Source organism: Salmo salar, chromosome 19 (genome assembly GCF_965601325.2).
Source record: "Salmo salar chromosome 19, fSalSal1, whole genome shotgun sequence".
Classification (NCBI taxonomy): domain Eukaryota; kingdom Metazoa; phylum Chordata; class Actinopteri; order Salmoniformes; family Salmonidae; genus Salmo; species Salmo salar.
The window spans coordinates 11,090,946-11,118,313 of record NC_138309.1 but is presented as its reverse complement, the minus strand read 5'-3'; the positions used below and the strand labels follow the sequence as shown (position 1 = coordinate 11,118,313).

Sequence of the window (27,368 nt, the reverse complement as noted above, 5' to 3'; positions counted from 1 at the left end):
TACTTTCAGATTTTCCGAACTCACTTCCTTGTTTAAATCACTTGCATTTTGAAGTCCACAATGTAGCTGGGGTATGTTCTCAAGGTTGGGCTAGATGGTGATGGACAGAGATCAGACAATTAAAATCGACGTCTGTTTTCGCCGCTCCTGCCATAGTCTCCCATTCAAGTTTCATTCTGAGGCGCTGTGAGACCAGACGGATCGACCGGCTGGTGGACGAGATTAGTGCCCATTCAAAATTGTGTCCTCAAAGGGAGAAAAGGAGCTCCTTTTCCCTTTTCTCAGTCGGGCCTGAAACCCAAACCCTCAGCCTGTCACAGCCTTCTGCTTTGTAGGGGAGAGAAGAGAGAAACAGAGGTTCTATTATGTTTGACTGAACAAACCGAGACTGGACACAGAGAGAGCAGAACAGAAACCTTTCCCAGCCCAAAGACAGAGCCTCTAGCTACAGTGGCTGGAGAGAACCGCAAGGGAGTGCTGTGGTCAGTAAAGCTGAAGATAAGGGATCGAAAGAAAGAGTGGCTGAACTCAACCTCAACCATCTCAAACTGAGTGTCTGTCCACCAATCTGGTCACTGTAGTCCCATTTAGAACAGATTGTGAAGAGGAACAACTGACCAAATAACCTATCAAAGGAGTCAGGGGGTGGGGCTAAAATCCTGTTCCAAAGTCCACCCTGGGACAACAACATCAATGACTGCAGAGAGGGCGTTGTGTCGCCGCGGCAGCTGAAGTTAAACCCATGATGAGTTTGTTAGCGAGGGGATCATTGAAGGGGCAGAGTTCAGTGTTCCAGGCAGGTGGGCGGGGGAAGCGTTTTAGGGCAGAGTTATCGGTTGGCCTTGTAATTTGATTTGCTGGTGTCTCGTGGCTCTTTGCTCGGGTTGCTCCAATCATCTGCCTCAGGGCTGGTTTGGTAGTGTCGCCATGCCGACTTATTAAAGACGGGCAGGCGCTCGAACGACTCACTGGACAGAGCCTGGATTGGGGGCGGGACAAAAGAAGAACCAATGAAAAGGGATGGAGTGATGTTGATAGTGAATTGTATTACAGAGCAGAGGTATATCAGAGTCTGAAAATCACAGAGTAACATCAAAATGATTGGTGGTGTGAGAGAAGCCCCTCCTACCTTGAGATAAATGACAGCATCAGTGCCAACCCCTTCCATGGAGTAGAGCTTCAGGTCTCCCTGAAAATACCTGGCATACAACCTAGAGATGGGCAGACCATAGCCAAAACCAGCCTGGAGGCAGGGAGGGAGAAGGAAGAGAAAGTTGGGAGTCAGAGATAGCAGACAAGAGAGGGAGAGAAATACTACACTCGGTGACCGAGTGTAGTATAAGGGCAGTCACTTCTTCAGAAGATGATGTTTACAATCACTACAGAAAAACACTGGCATCTGTTACTGGCTTCAGAATGAGTCAGAAAACCTGAAAAATATGGGGAACGTGTATGTGTGTACCAGTGGGACAGTGCTGGAGGGTTCTAGGCTGGGCGTGGGGGCAGTAGAGTACATGTAATTAAACAGACGATCGATCTTCCTCAGAGGTACACCTCCACCCCTATCACTGATCTGACAGAGATAGATAAAAGAGAGAGGAAAGGGAGAGAAAGAGGATATGTCACGACTGTACATTTGACACACTGGGTAAAAGATGATGGTAAATCTAACAATTTATAGAGCATTTATCATACATCTCACTCATAGATGGCATGTCTAAGTATTGGCAGGTGTGTGTGTGTGTGTGTGTGTTACCTTTATGGACAGGTCCTCTTTTCCCAGTGTGACTTTGGCCTTCACCGGAGGTAAGCCCTCCTTACTGTCCTCATGGAGCTCCACGGAGGCCCGCATAGAGTTCTACACACACCAAACAGTTTCATTAGTATGATGATGGTCGTGCATTGTGTATGTGTACTTGCGTGTGCGTGCGTGTCACACCTTGAAGAGTTCAAACAGCATGTGGAAGAGGTGAGAGGGAACATATACAGCCTGGATCGATTTGTCTTTGTCCTGTTTCACTGGGACACAGGGAGAGAAAATAAGATATCTCTCTCTATATATATATAATCACAGCAGGACTAAATCTGGCATCTGCAACCATCATCTCTAAATAGAAGCAGTCCTGTGGCTACAACACTTCCCATTAAAGGTGGAGCTCTGTTATCTCTCACACAGAGAGGGATCAGAGATGTTATGAAACCACAAACATTCTGTAATACGTGTGTTTAGACAGCATTTAGAGATCAAAGATATCATGAGACGGTGAAGAAAGTTTGTGTGTGTTGACTGTACATTAGACAACATGGAGCGGGATCAGAGATGTGGTAAAACAGGGAAGATGTCTTACTGTTGAACTCCTGGATCTGGAGTGCAGGGGCAGCAAGGTAGTACTGTTCACACAGCATCTTGGCTGTCTCATAGGCATCTGAAAATGGAAGGCGGTGTCACATGATGGACAGATGGATACACGCAATCATGCACACAACTACCTAAGAAAAGCAGAACCATTTGGGGGTGGTAATGAGAGAGAAAAAGGGAGAAAGAGGAAGGGATTAAGGGGAGAGAGATGACTATTGTTTTGCTTCAGAAAACTGCCATCATCACTATTAAGGTTAGGGTTGGGTTAAACCAAGGAGGCTGAAAAGATTTGGCATGGGCCCTCAGATCCTCAAAAAGTTATACAGCTGCACCATTAAGAGCATTTTGACTAGCTGCATCACCACTTGGAATTGTAACTGCTTGGCATCTGACCGCAAGACGCTACAGAGGGTAGTGCGTTATGGCCCAGTACATCACTAGGGCTGAGCTCCCTGCCATTCAGGTCCTCTATACAAGGTGGAGGAAGGCCCTAAAAATCTTCAAAGACTCCAGCCACCCAAGTCATAGAGTTCTCTCTGCTATTAAATGGCAAGCGGTACCGATGCACTAAGTCTGGAACCAACAGGACCCTGAACAGCTTCTACCACCAAGCCATAAGACTGATAAATAGTTAGTTAAATAGTTATCAATAGCTGCCAGGACTATCTGCATTGACCCTTTTTGGGCACCAACTTTGACTCATCACATACACTGCTGCGACTGTTTATTATCTGTCACTTTATTCCTAGTTATATGTATAGTGCATTCACCACATGACCAAAAATGTGGACACCTGCACATCAAATATCTCATTCCAAAATCATGGTCATTAATATGGAGTTGGTCCCCCCTTTGCTGCTATAACAGCCTCAACTCTTCTGGGAAGGCTTTCCACTAGATGTTGGAACAATGTGGCGGGGGACTTGCTTCCATTCAGCCACAAGAGCATTAGTGAGGTCGGGCACTGATGTTGGGTGATGAGGCCTGGCTCGCAGTTGGCGTTCCAATTCATCCCAAAGGTGTTCGATGGGGTTGAGGTGAGGGCTCTGTACAGGCCAGTCAAGTTCTTCCACACTAATCTCGACAAACCATTTCTGTATGGACCTCACTTTGTGCACAGGGGCATTGTCATGCTGAAACAGAAAAGGGCCTTCCCCAAACTGTTGCCACAAAGTTAGAAGCACAGAATCGTCTAGAATGTCATTATATGCTGTAGCGTTAAGATTTCCCTTCACTGGAACTAAGGGGCCTAGCCCGAACCATGAAAAACAGCCCGAGACCATTATTCCTCCTCCACCAAATTTTACAGTTGGCACTATGCATTCAGGCAGGTAGCGTTCTCCTTGCATCCGCCAAACCCAGATTCGTCCGTCAGACTGCCAGATGGTAAAGCGTGATTCATCACACCAGAGAACGCGTTTCCACTGCTCCAGAGTCCAATGACGGCGAGCTTTACACCACTCTAGCAGACGCTTGGCATTGCACATGGTGATCTTAGGCTTGTGTGAGGCTGCTCGGCCATGGAAACTCATTTCATGAAGCTCCCAACGAACAGTTATTGTGCCGAAGTTGCCATCAGAGGCAGTTTGGAACTTGGTAGTGAGTGTTGCAACCGAGGACAGCCTATTTTTACGTGCTACGGCGTTCCCGTTCTGTGAGCTTGTGTGACCTACTGCTTCGCGGCGGAGCCGTTGTTGCTCCTAGACGTTTCCACTTCACAATAACAGCACTTACTGTTGACCGGGCAGAAAGTTGATGAACTGACTTGTTGGAAAGGTGCCATCCTATGACGGTGCCATGTTGAAAGTCACTGAGCTCTTCAGTAACGCCAATCTAATTCCAACGTTTGTCTATGGAGATTGCATGGCTGTGTGCTCGAATGTATACATCTGTCAGCAACGGGTATGGTTGAAATAGCCAAATCCACTAGTTTGTAGGGGTGTTCACATACACTATATATACAAAAGTATCTACCTCAATTACCTCGCACCCCTGCACATCGACTCGGTACTGGTACCCCTTGTATACAGCCAAGTTATCATTATTCATTGTGTATCTATTATTACATGTTTTAGCTTTCTATTATTTCTTTGTCTGCGTTGTTGGGAAGGGCTCGTAAGTAAGCATTTCACTGTTAGTCTACACCTGTTGTTTACAGATCATGTGACAAATACAACTTCATTTGTTACCACTGCTTCTGAAAAACACAGCGAGTCACACAAAGATACACACCCCGCCCCTGACCAGTCCTCACCTTTGACTACTTCAGCCACGTTGCAGGTGGGGTCTATGCTGCCAATATGTTTGGGGTGGGCTGGGTTAGTGTCATTGCCGAACAGGAGAGCTGAGGAGACAGACATGAACATTATGGATACCATAGTTCCCCCAAAGACATAACGCCTTTACACACACACTGTCCACATATCTTAAACATCGTCCAGCGGACATGTGCGTATTAACGTGCTGTAAATGTGTGTCAGAGTGTGTGCTCTCACTGTGTTGGTTGATGAGCATGCGGAAGGATATGCGGTTGGTGTAGAAGCGGTCCAGAAAGTACTGGATGTTACTGCTGATGAAGGGGTCGAAGCCAAACTTCTCCTTGTACTCTATAACCCCCTGGGCCATGGTAGGGACCACGTCATTATGACGATTACGGATCTCTATCAACAACTCCAGGAAACTGAGAGAGAGAGAGGAGAGAGAGAGTAAAAAAAAAAAACTTATTTCTGCTGACTTACAGTTGTCAGCTGGGGTTGTTATCAGTGGTTCCTATCTAAATCTCGCTCACATGGTGTGACACTGTTATGGTATAAATATACATGATTATCTGGACAGGTAAGTCCAGGAGTTTAGCATTAGGTGAGTATGAGGACAAGGACACAGGCAGTTTGCAGTAAGCTACCCTCTACCCCTCCACCTCTTCATAGCTCCCATCATCCCCCTCTCCTCCAAACATCCCTCTCTCAGGTTCTCACACTATTCTACCTCCCTGCTGTCTTCAGTTCAACATCAGATGATTGATCTGTTGAACCAAAAAGGAATAAAATATCTAGAAAAAACATTGTCCTCCATACTCACTCATTGAGGGCCTGAGGATCCTCTGGTTTTCTGTTCTCATACCCCAACAGCTCCACAAAGCTCTGCATGTACCTGAGGGGAACACACACACACACACACACACACACACACACACACACACACACACACGTCATTCAATAAGTTTGGGCTATGTAAATTGCATGTTTGTGCTGATGTCACTGGCATGTTTGTGTGTTATGACTCATTCTCACTAGACTGGTCCCATATGTTTTTGTGCTTTTGCCAACTCCATCGCTCATTGTCAAGTGTTTGGCATGATAGCACAAACAGACTGGCACTCAGGCTAAATGTCTCACCATTTCTGCACCAGTTTGATTGAGGGCTGACTGAGCAGGTTATCAGGCAACAGGTTGACCTCTCTCATGGTGTTAGCCAGCCTCACCGGCAGCTCCTTCCTCAGGAACATAAAGGATGTCTTCTCACATGCATTGTCCCGACCTAGAGGAGGAGGTGGGAGGGGAAGGGATGGAGAGTCTTTTAAAGTTGACTGGGAAAATGCACTCTAAAAAGCAAATGGCATTCTACCATGATGTTCAACTTCTCTGTCTGAAAAAGCAACAAAAGACACCCCTCTGTGACATATTGATGTGAACAAATGGACATCCCACCATGGTTACAATGTGATCAATGCTGGAAATACCAAAGCTGCTGTGTGTTTGACTATAGGCACATCCCAGCATCTCTTTCTCACTTACATACACAGTCCACATGCTATCCATAGATACTTCAATGTGTGTTCTGAAACAGCAATGAGTAATGTTTGTTTAACCTCCAGGGAAAGGCGCCCAAGGCAACTAATGCTGGGCCGAGGCGTGGCTAATTTGATAAGAAAGGTTAAAATAGGACTAACTGTCTGCCTATTGTCTGAGTGTGTTCAGCCTATTTTAGCCTTTCTTATCACAGGCAAGTATGCACACACACACGTGCCACAAACACACAGAAAGAAAATTACAGTGGTTCAATAACAGCAGTGGTCCTCCTGAGCAGTCTCTGGTTCCCAGGCCCAGACACAAAGGCAGGATTATGAAACAGTTCCAGTGACGCAACAAGACATGAGCTGTTATTACTGTAGACCTGTGACTGTAGCCTATCTGTATGAAAGAGGGAGAGAGAGAGAGAGATAGGGGGGAAAAGAAACAGAAAGCTTCCCTTTTGACTTCATTAACTAAATTGTTGCTTAGCAGTCAGAAACTGATGATTTAACAGAAGTCACATAGGGAAGCATGTTATTAACCCATACTCAGCATATGTGTCTTCTGACAGGACACAATGCCCCCAGTCATGCTGTAGCTACAGGCTATAGCCCCCAGTCATGCTGTAGCTACAGGCTATAGCCCCCAGTCATACTGTAGCTACAGGCTATAGCCCCCAGTCATACTGTAGCTACAGGCTATAGCCCCCAGTCATGCTGTAGCTACAGGCTATAGCCCCCAGTCATACTGTAGCTACAGGCTATAGCCCCCAGTCATGCTGTAGCTACAGGCTATAGCCCCCAGTCATACTGTAGCTACAGGCTATAGCCCCCAGTCATGCTGTAGCTACAGGCTATAGCCCCCAGTCATACTGTAGCTACAGGCTATAGCCCCCAGTCATGCTGTAGCTACAGGCTATAGCCCCCAGTCATATTGTAGCTACAGGCTATAGCCCCCAGTCATACTGTAGCTGTAGGCTATAGCCCCCAGTCATACTGTAGCTACAGGCTATAGCCCCCAGTCATACTGTAGCTACAGGCTATAGCCCCCAGTCATACTGTAGCTACAGGCTATAGCCCCCAGTCATACTGTAGCTACAGGCTATAGCCCCCAGTCATACTGTAGCTATAGGCTATAGCCCCCAGTCATACTGTAGCTACAGGCTATATTTAGCCCCCAGTCATACTGTAGCTGTAGGCTATAGCCCCCAGTCATACTGTAGCTACAGGCTATATATAGCCCCCAGTCATACTGTAGCTACAGGCTATATATAGCCCCCAATCATACTGTAGCTACAGGCCCCAGTCATACTGTAGCTATAGGCTATAGCCCCCAGTCATACTGTAGCTACAGGCTATAGCCCCCAGTCATACTGTAGCTACAGCCCCCAGTCATACTGTAGCTATAGGCTATAGCCCCCAGTCATACTGTAGCTACAGGCTAAAGCCCCCAATCATACTGTAGCTACAGGCTATAGCCCCCAATCATACTGTAGCTACAGGCTATATTTAGCCCCCAGTCATACTGTAGCTACAGGCTATATATAGCCCCCAATCATACTGTAGCTACAGGCCCCAGTCATACTGTAGCTACAGGCTATAGCCCCCAGTCATACTGTAGGTACAGGCTATAGCTCCCAGTCATACTGTAGGTACAGGCTATAGCTCCCAGTCATACTGCAGCTACAGGCTATATATAGCCCCTAGTCATACTGTAGCTACAGGCTATATATAGCCCCCAGTCATACTGTAGCTTCAGGCTATATATAGCCCCCAGTCATACTGTAGCTACAGGCTATATATAGCCCCCAGTCATACTGTAGCTACAGGCTATAGCCCCCAGTCATGCTGTAGCTACAGGCTATAGCCCCCAGTCATACTGTAGCTACAGGCTATAGCCCCCAGTCATACTGTAGCTGTAGGCTATAGCCCCCAGTCATACTGTAGCTACAGGCTATAGCCCCCAGTCATACTGTAGCTACAGGCTATAGCCCCCAGTCATACTGTAGCTACAGGCTATAGCCCCCAGTCATACTGTAGCTACAGGCTATAGCCCCCAGTCATACTGTAGCTATAGGCTATAGCCCCCAGTCATACTGTAGCTACAGGCTATATTTAGCCCCCAGTCATACTGTAGCTGTAGGCTATAGCCCCCAGTCATACTGTAGCTACAGGCTATATATAGCCCCCAGTCATACTGTAGCTACAGGCTATATATAGCCCCCAATCATACTGTAGCTACAGGCCCCAGTCATACTGTAGCTATAGGCTATAGCCCCCAGTCATACTGTAGCTACAGGCTATAGCCCCCAGTCATACTGTAGCTACAGCCCCCAGTCATACTGTAGCTATAGGCTATAGCCCCCAGTCATACTGTAGCTACAGGCTAAAGCCCCCAATCATACTGTAGCTACAGGCTATAGCCCCCAATCATACTGTAGCTACAGGCTATATTTAGCCCCCAGTCATACTGTAGCTACAGGCTATATATAGCCCCCAATCATACTGTAGCTACAGGCCCCAGTCATACTGTAGCTACAGGCTATAGCCCCCAGTCATACTGTAGGTACAGGCTATAGCTCCCAGTCATACTGTAGGTACAGGCTATAGCTCCCAGTCATACTGCAGCTACAGGCTATATATAGCCCCTAGTCATACTGTAGCTACAGGCTATATATAGCCCCCAGTCATACTGTAGCTTCAGGCTATATATAGCCCCCAGTCATACTGTAGCTACAGGCTATATATAGCCCCCAGTCATACTGTAGCTACAGGCTATAGCCCCCAGTCATGCTGTAGCTACAGGCTATAGCCCCCAGTCATACTGTAGCTACAGGCTATAGCCCCCAGTCATAGTGTAGCTACAGGCTATAGCCCCCAGTCATACTGTAGCTACAGGCTATAGCCCCCAGTCATACTGTAGCTACAGGCTATAGCCCCCAATCATACTGTAGCTACAGGCCCCAGTCATACTGTAGCTACAGGCTATAGCCCCCAGTCATACTGTAGTTACAGGCCCCAGTCATACTGTAGCTACAGGCCCCAGTCATACTGTAGCTACAGGCTATAGCCCCCAGTCTATACTTAGGCATATTGCTCATAACTACAAAAAATAAAAATAAATGACATGCCAATTGTGGCAAAAAAATCATGCAAATTATATCAGAACATAATTATCATTGAATACTGTAGCATACTATAAAAACATTGACAGTGTTCAAGGGAATAAAAACAACACTTGCAAGGATGTTCACCTTCAGAGATTCACATCGCCTTATGTTTGTTCGTCAGGATTTCATTAATATTACAGAATAATAGACAACCGCCTAGAATTCAAACACATTGATAGTGACAGCCCATCAACAAGAGAGTGTAGGCCTAGTCTAGGCTACTTACCAAATTCCAAAAATTGCTTGATGGAGAGAGGCGACGGTGAAAATCTTGAATAATATTCAATTTTTTTGGTGTTTTTCAATAAAACCGCAAACAGCCTCATTGTGAAAAGTTGCTATTGTAGATGTCGTTCTGGAATGATGATGGTTAAATTAAAAACACTCCACCACATCCAATGACACTGACAGCGATGCGCATCCTCCACAGACAACGTCTTCATTTGACGTTTCTCTCTGTCTAAACCTGCAAATCACTGAACGATATCACTAAAAGTGTTAATGTAGCTTAATCATACAATATGTAGCACTTCTATTTTCCGGAATGGCTTCGATGGAATATTGTTGCACAGGACACTACGTACTGTCGCGAGCATAACGCAATCGCTCATGACTCTGTGTCAGTTGATGTTGAACGGTGATTGGTCGACACTTGCTCTGTCAAACCCGGAAAAGAGAAAATGGGAGATAGCGATTGAAGTGCTGGTCTGTCTGCCAGAAAGGGGCGGGCATGCAGCAGTTTAACATGCCGGTTAATTGGATAGAATTAAATGTTGCTTTGAACGGTAGCCGTCACTGTGTATCTTTGATAACTGATGCCAACACGCATGTAACTGATCCTGTTTTTTTGTGTGTATAGCCGATCATAAACGTCAGCTAACCTTGAATAAGTTATGGAGAGGGCAACAAACAGATCAGCAACATAACTAGTCTACATAGAACACCTGTGGATACAGTGGAAAATGTACCCACTTTTCATACTTGAGTAAAAGTATAGATAACTTAATAGAAAGTTACTCAAGTATATTTAAAACCAAAAACGTTTAGACTTTTACTCGAGTAGTATTATACTGGGTGACTTTCACTTTTACTTAAGTATCAAAAGTAAATGTAATAGCTAAAATTTACTTAAGTATCAAAAGCATAAATCCTTTCAAATTAAATATTTTAAGCAAAGCCGAAGGCACAATTTTCATGTTTTTAAAATGTTTGTATGTATTGCAAGGCACACTCCAACACTCAGACATTATTTACAAAATATGCAATTGTGTTTAGTGAGTCAGACAGGCCAGAGACAGTAGGGATGACCACGTGTTCTCTTGTTAAGTGTGTGAATTTGACAATGTTCCTGTCCTGCTAAGCATTAAAAATGTAACAAGTACTTTTGGTTGTCAGGGAAAATGTATGGAGTACATTTTCTTCAGGAATGTAGTGAAGTAAAACTACTCAAAAATATAAATAAAGTGAAGTAAAGTACAGATACCCTCAAAACTACCTAAGTAGTACTTAAAAGTATTTTTAGTAAGTAGTTTACACCACTGGATACAGTAGCCTTAACTAGAAAGTGGTAGAGCTGGGAACAGTTCAAAGTAATCTACTAATTATCCTTTACAATAATACAAATTATAACAATTATTTAAAGTTTCAACTTGCACCTATCATTTGATAGTTACTTTGGTATGTTCACCTAGAGTTCTAAACTAAACCTGATCTGCAGAGTGCATCTGGGTTGTGATAACTCAGATCCCACAAGATGAAGGTCTAAAGAGGAGAGAATAAACAGGTGTGTCTGTGTTGATCTGTCAATGATCATGATAGAATGACCTTATCCAAATGTTATCAATGTAGGCTACTGCTCAGTGTCACTCTGACAGGCGAACCCAATGGTTCATACTGTCACCTAGTGGAGCAAGTTTGCCACTACAATGAATACAGGTTTCTTCTTCACAAATAGGTGTGTTTGCATGCCTATGAAAAAACAAATGCCAAAACAAATCTTAGAGCAAATGTTTAAAAATGTATATATTATAAATGGATCATGATGATACAGTATAATGTTCACCAAGGCTATGGCAAAAGATACAACTTCTGAGGAAAAATACATTTCTGAAATAATTCTTAGATTACAGTTACATAATAGCAACACTATCCAAACACACTGGCTGAGGGATTATGACTTCTGATCAATCTTAACAGCATTGCTCACCCAGAAAATGCCATGACTGATTAAATTCTTACTGCAGACCTCAGTGTAACATAACATACACACATACTCTTTCTCTTGAACACACACAGCCTTTCTAACAAAACCCCACACAATCCCTCTGCCTTTCTAACAAAACCACACACACACACACATACAGTCTCTCTTGCCCTCACGCTATGTCAGATTTATCGGCCGGTATAACCATCTTGGTGTGTTCATCGTCATTCTCGTTGTCAGGGAGTGGGTCATACTGGCGGCGGTACAACAGGCGGGTTACCAAGGTGATGATGAACATCTCCAGGATCAACAACTGTTGACTCATCACTACACACACACACACACACACACACACACACACACACACACACACACACACACACACACACACACACACACACACACACACACACACACACACACACGCACACACACACACACACACACACACACACACAGAGAGAGAGATGATAGGTCACTTAAGTTATCTGCTTGCCTGAGAGCAGTAGAGTTTGTGTGTAATAAGGTATATAGTGATGGATGGAGATAAGACTCACAATATCCCCTGGCCTGTGAGGAGTATGGTGGCGTGCAGGCGATGGTTCCGTTCATAGCCAGGATGTTGATGATGGCCGACTGGAGCTGACTCAGCACCAGCACCAGCTACACACACAGCATCATGGGTAAAACCCAACAACATAACATAGGTAAACACAAAAAAGGACATCACTCTGCAGAAGTAAACAGGTAAACACAAGTTATCATTGCTGAAACTGCTGTCATTTCAGGGAATTAATTAACTGGCCTCTGATTGGTTGAGGATGGCCTTACTGTATATCTTTCCTCAGATTGGTGCATTTACATGGCATGTGTGTAATCTTACCTGGTACATGGCATATTTGGGGATGATCTTGAGGCTGCGCAGTGTGATCCTGAGGTGCATGAACATGATGGCTACAGGCCACAGTGCTATGATGGTCAGAACCCCCACACCTGGGTTAATCCAGATGGCTGCTCCCGTTATCGCCATCTGGAACACACACACAGTGTTGGGAGTGTTTGCATTGAGAATGTGTTCTCTTCCTTTGAAGCCCAATTTTTTGTTTGTTTGTTTGTTTGTTTGTTTGTTTGTTTGTTTGTTTTTGTGTGTTTGTGTGTGTGTGTGTGTGAGACACCCCACACTCACATCTGCAATGTCGAAGTTGCCATTGGTCCAGAGGATGATTGATAGTATGGTGAAGGCGATCTTTAGCACGGCAAACTGGAACGATCCCAACTTCAGCAGGAACAGACTTCGTCTGGGGAAATCCAGAGGAAAACACTCAGCAAATATTTAATATGGAAAATAATAATTCATTTGTACATATTTCTAAAATGTTGTTATAGGCCATGCCTATAGGGGACAATGACCAGTAGGTGGCATACTTGGAGTGATAAAGTTGTCAGATGTGCTGTGAGACGGAGGGGCCCATACAGAGCCAGGGTGAGTGGCCAGGGGCACATTCAACCTGCCAGATCCTTCACAAATCCAGCTACTGTTTTACTACTAACCTAGTAGCTGGACTCTCACACAACTAAGAAACAGGTCTTGCTATGAAGTACATTTGATCCTAAACCGTGTGTGTGCGAGTACGTGTTTGTGTATGCATGTGTTACCGTGTGATGTTAACATGGGGTAGACAGGGGCAGCAGCAACAACAGGGACCAGTACTGATCTTCAGTTTGTTTTTCCCTGCTCGCCGTAGAAACGCCTCGTCACCCCCCACTTCCTCAATCATCAGCACCAGGAACTTAAACACTACAATTGCAAAATAGCTGCGGAGACAGACACACGTTACACACACCACAAATATACAACGAGGGAAGGAGGGAATAAAAGATGGACAGAGGGAGAGATGGGTTTGGAAAGAACTACACAAGCACGGATTTAGACACTCAATATTGTAATAGTGTTTTTAGTATCGCTCTGTATATTTTGCTGACACAGTGTGTGTCTTCCTACAGAGTTTCCTGCCTGTCACAGCAGGGGTCTGAGATCCAGAGAAGCCCAGAGCCACACACAAACAGACACTGGGAGAGATGGAAGGTGGAGGAGAGGAAAGGGGATATGTCAAGAAAGAGAAACTGATATGTAAAGAAAGTGAAAGACAGAAGGAGAGAGAGAAGAGAAAAGGAGCGAAGGATGAGTGACATACCAGGCAGAGGTCATGTCAGTGAACATGGTGGCTCGGGGAATCCACATCCCCAGACAGGACATGGTGGCAATCACCTGACACACACAGACATACAGACTTAGTCTGGATGCTTTACCAATACATCCTTCCTAACCGTGCTACTGCCCTAGAATTTCATAGTAAACTGACAGGATGGGACCTGTTCACTGGACGTGCTACCTTGTTCCGGGACCTGCTGTTTTGGACTCTCTCTCTACTGCACGTGCTGTCTAACTCTGAATGATCAGCTATGAAAAGCCAACTGACATTTACTCCTGAGGTGCAGACCTGTTGCACCATCTACAACCACTGTGATTATTATCTGACCCTGCTGGTCATCTATGAACATTTGAACATCTTGGCCATGTTCTGTTATAATCTCCACCCGGCCCAGCCAGAAGAGGACTGGCCACCCCTCAGAGCCTGGTTCCTCTCTAGGTTTCTTCCTAGGTTCCGGCCTTTCTAGGGAGTTTTTCCTAGCCACAGTGCTTCTACATCTGCATTTTTTGCTGTTTGGGGCTCTAGGCTGGGTTTCTGTACAGCACTTTGTGACATCGGCTGATATAAAAAGGGCTTTATAAATACATTTGATTGATGGGTCACAAGTTCAAAAGTTTTGTTTTTGTTTTTTGGCCTCATGTGTTTGTACTGTAGCACAATGAGTTGTCACAGAGAGGACATGAAAGTAGTAAGTACCAGATTGCACCTTTAAAGCCTCCTGATAAATCAGTATGTTCTTACCGGCGCTGCCCCGTTGACCCAGATGATGGCGCTCTTCTTGTGGGAGGGAACCTTCCGGTAGATGTACCAACACTCCTCTATGTAGACCAGCATGGACACCACTGCCATGAAGGTCAGCACAGAGTACAAGATGATACCAAATATGTCCAACTCTAAGGACAGAGAGAGAGAGGATAGAGTGAGAGTGAGGTGGGGGGTGAAAACGAGAGAGGGGGAGTGAGAGAGAAAGACAAAGAGAGAGAGAGATGACCAATATCCAGAAAAGAACCATTAAATTCTACAACCACCTAAAAAGAAGCGATTCTCAAACCTTCCACAACAAAGCCATCACCTACAGTTCCCTAAGCAAGCTGGTCCTGGGACTCTGTTCACAAACACAAACAGAGCCCCAGGACAGCAACACAATTAGACCCAACCAAATCCTGATAAAACAAAAAGATAATAACTTGACACGTTGGAAAGAATTAACAAAAAAAAGACAGAGCAAAGGACTATAGAGTGGCAACAGTCTAAAGTAGCTTCCTTTCCTGGTGTCCTCTCTTACACTGGTGTGATACAATAAAACAGATTGATGAAAGCAATAGGAGGGAGTCCACGAATCTAAAGGACCTGTCCAGTTTTAGGGACAATACACAGGCCTCATCTAGGGGCTTGGTGATTTACTTTACCATTTTCTCTGGAACTCATTTCTGACCTCCCAGTTCCAAAAAAAAGCATATACATGAAGAGATGTGTCCATTTCAGGGAAAGAGAAATGGTTGTTTTCTGGAAAACAAGGGTGTTTATGTGAAATCAACATAAGTAGTAAAGAAAAAAAACAGTAGGAAAACAGCACAAAATCCTTCTGCCAAAGACTGAGTAACTAACTCACACATGCAAACACACAAACTAAAACTGCACTAACACTTACACAAATACACAACACACGTGTCAGCAGACAAAGCCATGTGTTATGGAAGTGGGGAAAGAAAGTCCTTACTCTGATTTCTGGGAAGAGCAACTTGATTTGTGTAACAGGCACAGACAGATACATCAGGACATGATTAGAGAAGAGTGGGGAAGGATGGGGGAGTGAGATGAGGGCAGCCGTGAAGGCACTCATCTCACCTCCCCCATCCCAATACGATTGAGAAGAAAAATACTTTTAAAAATGATGCTCTCTACTTGTCAGTGTCCCAAACGGGACATTATTTGTCTTTTTACCTAAATTGAATTCATGATGATAGATACATAGGAAGTTTCTACATGAGTGCTATGTAGATTAACAAGGGAATGCTGCTCTCTCCTTACATGCAAAGAGATACATAACACAATGGTGAGTTATATAACCATCACCAGTAATAAACCTAAGGGCACAATTGAAAACAGCATCTAGTGCTGCATGCATATAGATAATATCCCCATAATCTAAAATCGACATACCTAAACATGCAAACACTATCAGATAGAATTCATAGCAAGAAGTGCACTGGAATGACATTCAATCTCATGGGATGGGTGGACAAAAATAACTAACTGAAAGCCACACCACCAATAAGTCACGAATATGACCACATTGAGGCATGTCACTGAGGTTCAGTGGCTAAATGCACCATGCCACTGCCTACTTCATTTGTACATTTAGCAAACAAGACAGCTCATAGCCCAGTGTGTTTATCACAGTCAACACATGTATATTTTAGCTTTAAAATAGCTATAGAACTGCACATTTTCCCCTCAGCCTCATGGCAAAATGTGTAGAATACCATGAGATTAGCTAAAACAATGCACGTTTCTCTTTGCCCCATGGCAAAATGTAGGACGTTAACTGTCCCCTTGTCCCTGCAATGTTACAGATGCCAGTAACAGATGTTTTGATGCAGTGTTGTGAAATCATTGCTTTTTCACTTCTAGTCATCTTACTTCAGCTTCGTTTACCACAACTTAACCACTAAGGAGGCAAACACACCCTCCTTTCCAACACACACACACACACACACACACACACACACACACACACACACACACACACACACACACACACACACACACACACACACACACACACACACACACACACACACACACACCCTCAAGACCGGATTCAGAGCTCAGGTGATGAGGTACAGGGGTATAATATAGAACTGTTGACCCTGACCCTAAAAACCGTGCTGGTATGTTAATTCTACATTGTAACAGCAGTTTGAAATCAGCAGGCACAGGAGAGTTTACAGTGGTTAAAAAAATCATAAACAAGTCACTGCCTGTCAATTTCTAAATTATATTATTGGATTCATGGGATTATTCGATTTGAAAAAGGTTAGGCTAATCTCTCCAAACTCTACAGTCTCAATGGTGACTGAATTAATATGCAGCTCAATCTGTATCAATGTCGCCTAAAATGTTACCTTACCCAAATGTGTGTTTAATAGCCCAGGAACATGGGTGGCTATACGTGTTTACGTTATGAGTAGGCCTTACCGCCGGCAGATTGAAGAAAATAACGGCACTTGTCCCAGAACAGCTGAAAAGTTATCGATAGGCTAGTATTAAAAAAGACGCCTATTCGAGCGGTTAAACTCACGGGAAATGATGTCGATGGCCACGGGAGGTCTGTCCCTGCAGCTCGGGTCGATGGTTCTGTTCCCGTCCATCCTCGGCCGGTTTGGTTAGAAGTTTGAGTAGAGAGAGGGCGCCGTTAACGAAAACAAATAACTATCTATCCGTCTATCCGTGCTCTGTCCCTCTACCCCCCACATGCACTCAGTTGGCAGCAATGTCAATGTTGATAGAAAATCTAAAAATAAATGATGTGTGGAGTGCTGCAAGGGACCTCTGGGCTGCAGTTCACCTCTGGGCTGCTGTTCACCTCTGGACTGCAACTGCGAGCAAACTCAGAGAAATCACCAGTTTCTAAAAACTTGGACCCGCCTTCTGCCCGGCTGCAGCGCACGTCGTTTTCTGTGAACTCAGAGTTGTCTCTAAACGTAGGGACACCTCCACAGGGTCAATTGTGCAATCACACCCAGCTCACAAAATGTTTTTACAAAATAAAATCAAAGTCCTCCGTTTACTTGAACACAATATCAACTGTAGCCTATATTTTGGCTTTATCAAGCGTTCTGTTTCTCTGATCCTACCCTGCTCTTTTCATGCTGTTGTAGGAGGCTTATTGTTGACTTCTTGTGCTTCAATCAAACTGTATTTATAGAGCACATTTCTTACAGGGGATGTATTTCAAAGCTCTTAACAAATAAAATAATAAAAGGTCAGAAAGATAAAAGCACCATACGTTTTCTAAAATTACACAAATTAAAATAGTAAAACAATATTACAGTAAAAGTAGGCTAGACATGGGCCTCCCGAGTGGCGCAGTGGTCTAAGACACTGCATCCCAGTGCTTGAGGCATTACTACAGACCCGGGTTTGATCCCAGGCTGTGTCGCCGGCGGCAGCGACCGGGAGACCCATGAGGTGACTCATAATTGGCCCAGCATCGTCCGGGTTAGGGGAGTGTTTGGTCGGGGTGGCTTTACTTGGCTCATTGTGCACTAGTGACTCCTTGTGGTGGGCTGGGTGACTGCAGGCTGACCACGATTGTCAGTTGAACAGTGTTTCTTCCGACACATTGGTGAGGCTGGCTTCCGAGTTAAGCGGGTGGGTGTTAAGAAGCATGGTTTGATGGGTCATGTTTCAAAGGACACATGACTCGACCTTCGCCTCCAGAGCCCGTTGGGGAGTTGCAGCGATGAGACAAGATTGAAATTGGGCAGCAAAAGGGGGTAATATATATATATATACATACAGTCCCAATCAAAAGTTTGGACACACCTACGCATTCAAGGATTTTTCTTTATTTTTTACAATTTTCTACAATTGTAGAATAATAGTGAAGACACTATTACATAACACATATGGAATCATGTAGTAACCAAAACATGTGTTAAACAAATCAAAATATATTTTATATTTTCGATTCTTCAAAGTAGCCACCCTCTGCCTTGATGAAAGCTTTACACACTTTAGGCATTCTCTCAACCAGCTTCACCTGGAATACTTTCCAACAGTCTTGAGCACTTGTTGGCTGCTTTTCCTTCACTCTGTGGTCCAACTCATCCCAAACCATCTTAATTGGGTTGATGTTGGGTGATTGTGGAGGCCAGGTCATCTGATTCAGCACTCAATCACTCTCCTTCTTGGAGGTATGGGAGCCTGACGAGCCGGCTGAAACATGGAAGCCTGACGAGCTGGCTGTTCTCCACACATGCGGAGAACATCTGTTCACTTACTCTGCTTCTCACAAAGACACAGCAGTTGGACTCATCAGACCAAAGGACAGATTTTCACCGGTCTAATGTCCATTGCTCGTGTTTCTTGGCCCAAGAAAGTCTCTTCTTCTTATTGGTGTCCTTTAGTAGTGGTTTCTTTGCAGAACTTCGGCCATGAAGGCCTGATTCACGCAGTCTCCTCTGAACAGTTGATGTTGAGATGTGTCTGTTACTTGAACTCTGTGAAGCATTTATTTGGGCTGCAATTTCTGAGGCTGGTAACTCTAATGAACTTACCCTCTGCAGCAGAGGTAACTCTGGGTCTTCCTTTCCTGTGGCGGTCTTCATGAGAGCCAGTTTCATCATAGCGCTTGATGGTTTTTGCGACTGCACTTCAAGAAACTTTCAAAGTTCTTGTCTTAAAGTAATGATGGACTGTTGTTTCTCTTTGCTTATTTGAGCTGTTCTTGTCATAATATGGACTTGGTCTTTTACCAAATAGGGATATCTTCTGTATACCAACCCTACCTTGTCACAACACAACTGATTGGCTCAAACGCATCAAGAAGGAAAGAAATTCCACAAATTAATAAGGCACACCTGTTAATTGAAATGCATTCTAGGTGACTACCTCATGAAGCTGTCTTTTTATTTTTATTTATTTAACCTTTATTTAACTAGGTAAGCCAGTTAGGAACACATTCTTATTTTACAATGACGGCCTATCCCGGCCAAACCCTCCCCTAACCCTATGGGACTCCTGATCACGGCCGGTTGTGATACAGCCCAGGATCGAACCAGGGTCTGTAGTGACGCCTCTAGCACTGAGATGCAGTGACTTAGACCGCTGCGCCATTCGGGAGAGAGAATGCCAAAAGTGTGCAAAGCTGTCATCAAGGAAAAGGGTGGCCTCTTTGAAGAATCTCAAATCTATTTTGATTTGTTTAACACTTTTTTGGTTACTACATGATTCCACATGTGTTATTAGATAGTTTTGATGTTTTCAGTATTATTTTACAATGTAGAAAATAGTAAAAATAAAGAAAAACCCTTGAATGAGTAGGTGTGTCCAAACTTTTGACTGGTACTTTATATAAAATAAAATAAAGTATGACGTTTAGAAATAATTCGCTAAGAAAATATAGGCAATTTAGAAAGGACAGCAACTTCATCAGTGATGGTGGGGGTTTTGCCAAATGGAATCTCATGGGAGCTTGAGCCTTGAACAACACTAAATGATTGGAGTAAACTGACTATAAATATCATTCTATAGGTTTTTGGGTGTCTATGTAAAATATTTACAGATGGTATTAGACGAGGACAGCCAGAGCAGCATATATAGGGAGTTCCAATATGATCTGAAAACTACAGACAGGTTATATAGACAGCTGAAAATAACTGTCCATCATTTAATTTATTAGTCATCTCAGGGATTCTACTTGAAAACGTCACAGGGAAGCAATTTCCAGATTTGCTCATCACTAAACAGTCAATAGAAATGAAAACTGTGTAGAACATCACTAAATACTTCATAATAACAACCCAAATGTTAAAAATTGTGAAGTTGCCCTTTAACAGAAAGCCAGCCAAAAACCCCAAAGAGCAAGATGCAGATGCAGAAGAAAAGTGGCTAAGAAAAACTCCCCAGAAGGCAGGAACCTGTGAAGAAACTTAGAGAGGAACCAGGCTCCAAGAGATGGCCAGTCCTCTTCTGGCTGTACTGGGTGGAGATTTAAAGAGTACATGTGGCCAAGACATTTAAACATTCATAGATTACCAGCATGGTCTAGTAATAACCACTATGGCTATAGAGGGTGCAACAGTTCAACACCCCAGGAGAACTGGATCAGCAGCACAAACGAATGGACTGGGGATCAGGACAGCCAGGAATCGTCAGGCCAGGTATCCCTGAAGCATGGTCCTAGGGCTTGGGTGCCCTGGGAGGGGAGGCATAGAGAGAAAGAGGGGAATTAGAGAGAGCATGCCTAAGATCACACAGTACACCAGACTAGATACTGCCCACTGGACACAGACGTCAATTCATCATTCTTAAATGGAATAAGTTTGGAACCACTAAGACTCTCCCTAGATTTGGCCGCCCGGTCAAACTGAGCAATCAGGGGAGAAGGGCCTTGGTCAGGGAGGTGACAAAGAACTCGATAGTCACTCTGAAAGATCTCCAGAGTTACTCTGTGGAGATGGGAGAACCTGAAGGGCAACCATCTCTGCAGTTCTCCACCAATCAGACCTTTATGGTAGAGTGGCCAGACGGAAGCTACTTCTCAGTAAAAGACACATGACAGCCCGTTTGGAGTTTGCCAAAAGGCACCTAAAGACTCTCAGACCATGAGAAAAAAGATTCTCCGGTCTGATGAAACCAAGATTGAACTCTTTGGCCTGAATGCCAAGTGGCACGTCTGGAGGAAACCTGGCACCATCCCTACAGTGAAGCATGGTGGTGGCAGCATCATGCAGTGGGAATGTTTGTCAGCGGCAGGGACTGGGAGACTAGTCAGTATTGAGGGAAAGATGAACAGGGAAAAGTACAGAGAGATTCTTGATGAAAACCTGCTCCAGAGTGCTCAAGACCTCAGACTGGGGCAAATGTTCACCTTCCAACAGGACAACGACACTAAGCACACAGCCAAGACAATACTGGCGTGGCTTCAGGACAAGTCTCTAAATGTCCTTGAGTGGCCAAGCCAGAGCCCGGACTTGAACACGATCGAACATCTCTGGAGAGACCCTCCAACATAACAGAGCTTGAAAGGATCTGCAGAGAAGAATGGGAGAAACTCCCCAAATAGGTGTGCCAAGCTTGTTGTGCCAAATACAGGTGTGCCAAGCTTGTAGTGGCTGTAATCGCTGCCAAAGGTGTTTCAACAAAGTACAGAGTAAAGTGTCTGAATACTTATGTCAATGTGATATTTCCGTTTTTTTTGTTGTTGCATAAAATAAAATATTAACTGTTTTTTCTTTGTCATTATGGGGTATTGTGTGTAGATTGATCAGTAAAAAACAAACAAATTCAAACCATTTTAGAATAACGCTGTAACGTAACAAAATGTGGAAAAAGCCAAGGTGTCTGAATACTTTCCGAATTCACTGTAAATACTGCTCCCAGCGTTGATCAATGCTCAGAATGCTTATATTCTTGATCTGACTGAGTTCTAATGGTGCATGCCTCTTTGCAAACGAGTGGATTAATGAATAGTAGTTTGTTGGTCATGTTTGCCTAAGTCCCCTGGATTTGCCATTTTAGCAGCACATTCACAACTCTCTCAAACATCTAACTCTGTCCTCTCGCGGCACAGGAATATATGTGTCCTGTTATGTAATGTAAAAATCTCACATTAGCTGGTATAACTGATTAAATTAAACGATTCATAGAGGTCTTATAATTCATGCCTCTTTATATTCAGATTTTTCTTTACATTTAAGTTGCCCTGGTTGTGTCAGTATTGTCACGACTTCCGCCGAAGTCGGTCCCTCTCCTTGTTCGGGCGGCGATCAGCGGTCGAAGTCACCGGTCTTCTAGACATCGCCGCTCCACCTTTAATTTTCCATTTGTTTTGTCTTGCTTTCCCGCACACCTGTTTCACATTCCCTCATCAGACTAAATGTATATTACTGTCACGTTCATTGGAATGATTGAACCAAGGCGCAGCGTGAGTAGCGTTCCACATAATTTATTAGAAAGTGAAAAAATACAAAACAATAAAGAATAAATGAACCATGACGACAATGCAACTACACATAAACAATATCCCATAACCCACAAGTGGAAAACAAGCTACTTAAGTATGATCCCCAATTAGAGACAACGATTACCAGCTGCATCTAATTGGGAATCATACACAATCACCAACATAGAAAAACAAACCTAGAACCCCACATAGAAATAATAAACGAGACTAACCCCCCCCCAGTCACGCCCTGACCTACTCCACCATAGAAAATAAAAGCTTTCTATGGTCAGGACGTGACAATTACCCTCTGTTTCCCCCATGTCTGTGTGTGGAATTGTTCTTTGTGTAGGGTGGTACGCTACAGGCTGGCTTGCTCTAGGTTTATTTGTTTTGTTTAATCCGGTTCATGTTATCGTAGTTGTGCTTTGTGCTGCCTCGCCTGTGCCTTTGGGCCAGGGTGTATATTAAAGTTCTCCTGTTATCACCCATCTCTGCTCTCCTGCGCCTGACTTCCCGGCAACCAGTCACTAACCCCTTTACACGTATACAGTAACTTTAAAACAAACGAATGACATGTTGCACTCTAACTTGCTCCCTTGCAGATGAGCCAAGGAGGAGGACAGATGCCAACAGCAGGCCAGTGGAACACTTAGAACACAAGCAGCCAGGCGTAAATGGTAGGTAAGAGGATGATTTAGGTGACCCAGACACATACCCAAAACAAGTTAAGCTATCCTAGTATCCCGTTGACCGTTTTGGATAGCAAAAGACACACACAAGACAAGACACAATCCTAGAAACGTCCCTGGAGCTTCTTGCGCCACTTTAGGATGAAACTATAATCTCTTTTCTATTGATAGCTCATTCTCTCCCACACTCTGTCTTTCTTGCTTTCTTTCCTAAATCTGGGATCTCTGAGCTGCAAGTGCAAATACTTAAAGATTTACGCGCAAGGATGCATACCCTAGCCCACGCTGGTCTGGTCAGGCCCAATTTAGGGTATGTGCACCTGAATGACACCAGAATCCCCCTCTAGACAGATGTGTGTCCAAGACTGGTGATCACACACACCCGTGGAACACCTTATCTGGCCCAGACCCACTTGGGTCAGGGATTTGATCTAGCAATCTTTCAGTTACTGGCCCTACACTCTAACCACTAGGCTACCTGCCGCCCCAGGTAGCATTGTGTCAGCTTGCGTTTGTCTGTGTGTGATGCAACATTACAGGGTGGTTACAGTGGCCTTGTGGGGTTTCCAGTGGGTCTGGTGTTGAACTGAATGGTGTTTGCTGTCTTCAGAAGCACTGTGTGTCAGATCAACAGCACAGAGGCTATTCACCCGAGAGTACAGACAAACGCAGACATGCACACTCACACACACAATACTCATGTCTTTACACGTGCCCATATTATATCAAATCAAATCAAATTGTATTTGCCACATGCGCCAAAAACAAAAGGTGTAGACCTTACAGTGAAATGCTTACTTACAAGCCCTTAACCAACAATGCAGTTTTAAGAAAAATAAGTGTTAAGTAAAAAATAGATAAGTAAAAAATAACAAATAATTAAAGAGCAGCAGTAAAATAACAGTAGCGAGGCTATATACTGGGGGTACCGGTACAAAGTCAATGTGCGGGGGCACAGGTTAGTCGAGGTAATTGAGGTAATATGTACGTGTAGGTAGAGTTAAAGTGACTATGCATAGATAATAAACAGAGCGTAGCAGCATCATAAAATAATGGGGGGAGGGTGGACAATGCAAGTAGTCTGGGAAGCCATTTGATTAGCTGTTCAGGATTCTTATCGCTTGGGGTAGAAGCTGTTAAGAAGCCTTTTGGACCTAGACTTGGCAATCCGGTACCGCTTGCTGTGCGGTAGCAGAGGGAACAGTCTATGACTGGGGTGGCTGGAGTCTTTGACAATTTTTAGGGCCTTCCTCTGACACCGCCTGGTACAGAGGTCCTGCATGGCATGAAGCTTGGCCCCAGTGATGTACTGGGACATATGCAGTACCCTCTGTAGTGCCTTGCGGTCGGAGGCCGAGCAGTTGCCATTCCAGGCCGTGATGCAACCAGTCAGGATGCTCTCAACGATGCTCTCAACATTTTGAGGATCTGAGGACCCATGCAAAATCTTTTCAGTCTCCTGAGGGGGAATAGGCTTGTCGTGCCCTTCAACACTGTCTTGGTGTGTTTGGACCATGTTAGTTTCTTGATGATGTGGACATCAAGGAACTTGAAGCTCTCAACCTGCTCCAATACAGCCCTGTTGATGAGAATGGGGGCGTGCTTGGTCCTCCTTTTCCTGTAGTCCAACATCATCTCCTTAGTCTTGATCATGTTGAGGGAGAGGTTGTTATCCTGGCACCACATGGCCAGGTCTCTGACCTCCTCCCTATAGGCTGTCTTATCGTTATCGGTGATCAGGCCTACCACTGTTGTGTCGTCGGAAAACTTAATGATGGTGTTGGAGTCATGCCTGGCCATGCAGTCATGAGTGAACAGGGAGTACAGGAGGGAACTGAGCACGCACCCCTGAGGGGCCCCGGTGTTGAGGATCAGCATGGCAGATGTGTTGTTGCCTACCCTTACCACCTGGGGGCAGCCCATCAGGAAGTCCAGGATCCAGTTGCAGAGGGAGGTGTTAGCTTAGCTTAGTGATGAGCTTTGAGGGTACTATGGTGTTGAACGCTGAGCTGTAGTCAATGAATAGCATTCTCATGTAGGTGTTCCTTTTGTCCAGGTGGGAAAGGGAAGTGTGGAGTGCAATAGAGATTGTATCATCTGTGGATCTGTTGGGGCGGTATGCAAATTGGAGTGGGTCTAGGGTTTCTGGGATAATGGTGTTGATGTGAGCCAAGACCAGCCTTTCAAAACACTTCATGGCTACAGACGTGAGTGCTATGGGTCGGTGTCATTTAGGCAGGTTACCTTAGTGTTCTTGGGCACAGGGACAATGGTGGTCTGCTTGAAACATGTTGGTATTACAGACTCAGGGACATGTTGAAAATGTCAGTGAAGACACTTGCTAGTTGGTCAGTGCATTCTTGGAGTACACGTCCTGGTAATCCATCTGGCCATGCGATCTTTTGACCTGTTTAAAGGTCTTACTCACATCGGCTACGGTGCGCGCGATCACACAGTCATCTGGAACAGCTGATGCTCTCATGCATGCTTCAGTGTTGCTTTCCTCGAAGCGAGCATAGAAGTGATTTAGCTCGTCTGGTAGGCTTGTGTCACTGGGCAGCTCGTGGCTGTGCTTCCCTTTGTAGTCTGTAATAGTTTGCAAGCCCTACCACATAAGACGAGTGTCGGAGCCGGTGTAGTACGATTCAATCTTAATCCTCTATTGATGCTTTGCCTGTTTGATGGTACGTCGGAGGGCATAGCGGGATTTCTTATAAGCATCTGGGTTAGAGTCCCGCTCCTTGAAAGCGGCAGCTCTACCCTTTAGCTCAGTGCGGATGTTGCCTGGAATCCATGGCTTCTGGTTGGGGTATGTACGTACAGTCACTCTGAGGATGACATCAGCGATGCACTTATTGATAAAGCCAGTGACTGATGTGGTGTACTCCTCAATGCCATCGGAAGAATCCCGGAACATATTCCAGTCTGGGCTAGCAAAACAGTCCTGTAGCTTAGCATCTGTGTCATCTGACCAATTCTTTATTGACCGAGTCACTGGTGCTTCCTGCTTTAGTTTTTGTTTGTAAGCAGGAATCAGGAGGATAGAATTATGGCCAGATTTGCCAAATGGAGGGCGAGGGAGAGCTTTGTACGCGTCTCTGTGTGTGGATTAAAGGTGGTCTAGAGTTTACCTCTGGTTGCACATTTAACATGCTGGTAGAAATGAGGTAAAATGGATTTAAGTTCCCTGCATTAAAGTCCCCGGCCACTAGGAGCGCAGCCTCTGGATGAGAATGTTCCTGTTTTCTTATGGCCTTATAAAGTTAATTGAGTGCGATCTTAGTGCCAGCATCGGTTTGTGGAGGTAAATAGACAGCTACAAAAAATATAGATGAAAACCCTCTTGATAAATAGTGTGGTCTACAGCTTATCATGAGATACTGTACCTCAGGCAAGCAAAACCTTGAGACTTCCTTAATATTAGATTTCGTGCACCAGCTGTTGTTTAAAAATATACACAGACCGCCACCCCTTGTCTTACCGGAGGCGTCTTTTCTATTTTGCCGAAGCAGCATATACCCCGCCAGCTGTTTGTTATTCATGTCGTCGTTTAGCCACGACTCTTTGAAACAGACAATATTACTGTTTTTAATGTCTCGTTGGTAGGATATTCTTGATCGTAGCTCGTCTATTTTGTTATCCAATGATTGTACGTTGGCTAGTAGGACTGATGGTAGATGCAGATTACCCACTCGCCGTCGGATCCTTACAAGGCACCCCGACGTACATCCCCGATATCTCTGTCTCTTTGTCATGCAAATCATGGGGATTTGGGCCTTGTCGGGTATCTGAAGTAAATCCTTCCAGTACGAGGTGAGTAATCGCTGTCCTGATATCTGAAGCTCCTTTAGGTCATCAGAGACTGTGACAGAAACATTATGTACAAACATTACACTGTTGATTTTATGTGCATTTAAAGGGAAAATGATTAGACCAAATTATTAGACCAAAGGTGAATACACAACACCTGACACAAGACTGAATCCAAACATTACATTGTTGATTTTACAGTGCCTTGCAAAAATATTCACCCCTCTTGGCGTTTTTCCTATTTTGTTGCATTACAACCTTCAGTTGGTAAGAGGCTGTCTCTGTATGTGCAGGCCATCGATCTGAGGCTGTCTGGTCAAAAGGACTATGACACTGCTGCCGCACGTAGCATTGAATGCAAAGGAAGCCAGCAAGCATTTGGCTTCCCTTGATAATTTTTTTATAAAATAATTCCTCTCCAGTATCACTCGTTACTGGAGAGGAAACTTTGCCAATG

At 44.5% G+C, this 27,368-nt stretch overlaps 2 protein-coding genes across 4 annotated transcripts; both read right to left on the bottom strand.

Moving 5' to 3' along the window:
• Nucleotides 1–498: 498 nt before the first annotated feature.
• pdk3a (pyruvate dehydrogenase kinase, isozyme 3a) lies at nucleotides 499–9,922 on the bottom strand. Of its 3 annotated transcripts, none has more exons than XM_014157258.3 (11): nucleotides 9,546–9,922; nucleotides 5,755–5,896; nucleotides 5,438–5,509; nucleotides 4,855–5,039; nucleotides 4,614–4,703; nucleotides 2,349–2,426; nucleotides 1,940–2,019; nucleotides 1,757–1,858; nucleotides 1,463–1,573; nucleotides 1,130–1,243; nucleotides 499–979 (listed from the first exon to the last, which is right to left on the bottom strand). In XM_014157258.3, exons 1-11 carry the CDS (start codon nucleotides 9,643–9,645, stop codon nucleotides 830–832), a joined length of 1,224 nt encoding a protein of 407 aa, XP_014012733.1. In that variant the 5' UTR covers nucleotides 9,646–9,922; the 3' UTR covers nucleotides 499–829. The 3 variants fall into 3 exon arrangements, with proteins under 3 accessions (XP_014012733.1, XP_014012735.1, XP_014012734.1); XM_014157260.3 differs by lacking the exon at nucleotides 9,546–9,922 and adding an exon at nucleotides 6,411–6,618; XM_014157259.3 differs by lacking the exon at nucleotides 1,463–1,573.
• Nucleotides 9,923–11,316: 1,394 nt separating this feature from the next.
• On the bottom strand, nucleotides 11,317–17,323 carry slc51a (solute carrier family 51 member A). Its single transcript, XM_045702081.2, has 8 exons — nucleotides 17,040–17,323; nucleotides 14,477–14,628; nucleotides 13,718–13,791; nucleotides 13,179–13,337; nucleotides 12,709–12,820; nucleotides 12,406–12,552; nucleotides 12,080–12,185; nucleotides 11,317–11,849 (listed from the first exon to the last, which is right to left on the bottom strand). Exons 1-8 carry the CDS (start codon nucleotides 17,107–17,109, stop codon nucleotides 11,695–11,697), a joined length of 975 nt encoding a protein of 324 aa, XP_045558037.1. The 5' UTR covers nucleotides 17,110–17,323; the 3' UTR covers nucleotides 11,317–11,694.
• Between the last annotated feature and the right edge of the window lie 10,045 nt (nucleotides 17,324–27,368).